The sequence below is a fragment of the Pterocles gutturalis genome, unplaced genomic scaffold, assembly GCF_000699245.1.
Source record: "Pterocles gutturalis isolate BGI_N339 unplaced genomic scaffold, ASM69924v1 scaffold31155, whole genome shotgun sequence".
NCBI lineage: Eukaryota > Metazoa > Chordata > Aves > Pterocliformes > Pteroclidae > Pterocles > Pterocles gutturalis.
In genome coordinates, this window is record NW_010141818.1 from 1 (window position 1) to 481 (window position 481).

A 481-nucleotide genomic window follows, 5' to 3' on the forward strand; every position below is an offset into this window, starting at 1 on the left:
GACACCCTGGATTTGGCCACCCCCACCCATGACCACTGGCCACCCACGGCCAGCAAGCACTGGAACCCACTGGTGATGGGCACAGGGACCCATTGGTGGCACCAGCACCCACGGGTGGCACTGGCACTGAGCACCAGCACCCACTGGTGTTGGACACCCTGGTCACCAGCACCATGGATGTGGCCACCCCACCCCTCACCACTGGCCACCACCGATCACCGGGACCCACTGGTGATGGTCCCCCCGTGTGTCCCTCACCGGGACCTCCCGCACGCCTTGGGTGCCACCGCGGGTGGGTGGGAGGTGTCACCCACGATCAGGGGACCCGGGGGTACCTGAGGATGTTCTCGATGCAGCTGCGCTGGCGGAAGAGGGCGTTGACCACGGGGGTGCCCTCGGGGACCAGCGGCGCCTTGCAGAGGAAGGCCACAATGGAGAGGACGCTGTGGAAGCCCTGGAACTCGGTGTCACCCTCCACGCG

General features: G+C 67.4%; 1 protein-coding gene across 1 annotated transcript in view; it reads right to left on the minus strand.

Moving 5' to 3' along the window:
* Positions 1 to 335: 335 nt before the first annotated feature.
* ISYNA1 (inositol-3-phosphate synthase 1) overlaps positions 336 to 481 on the minus strand; it is a gene marked incomplete at its 3' end in the record, with an annotated part of 3,831 nt that continues 3,685 nt past the window's right edge. The window contains exon 8 of the mRNA XM_010084164.1: positions 336 to 472. Within this exon, the coding sequence (XP_010082466.1) occupies positions 336 to 472 (137 nt within the window). The remainder of the gene's footprint in view (positions 473 to 481) is intronic.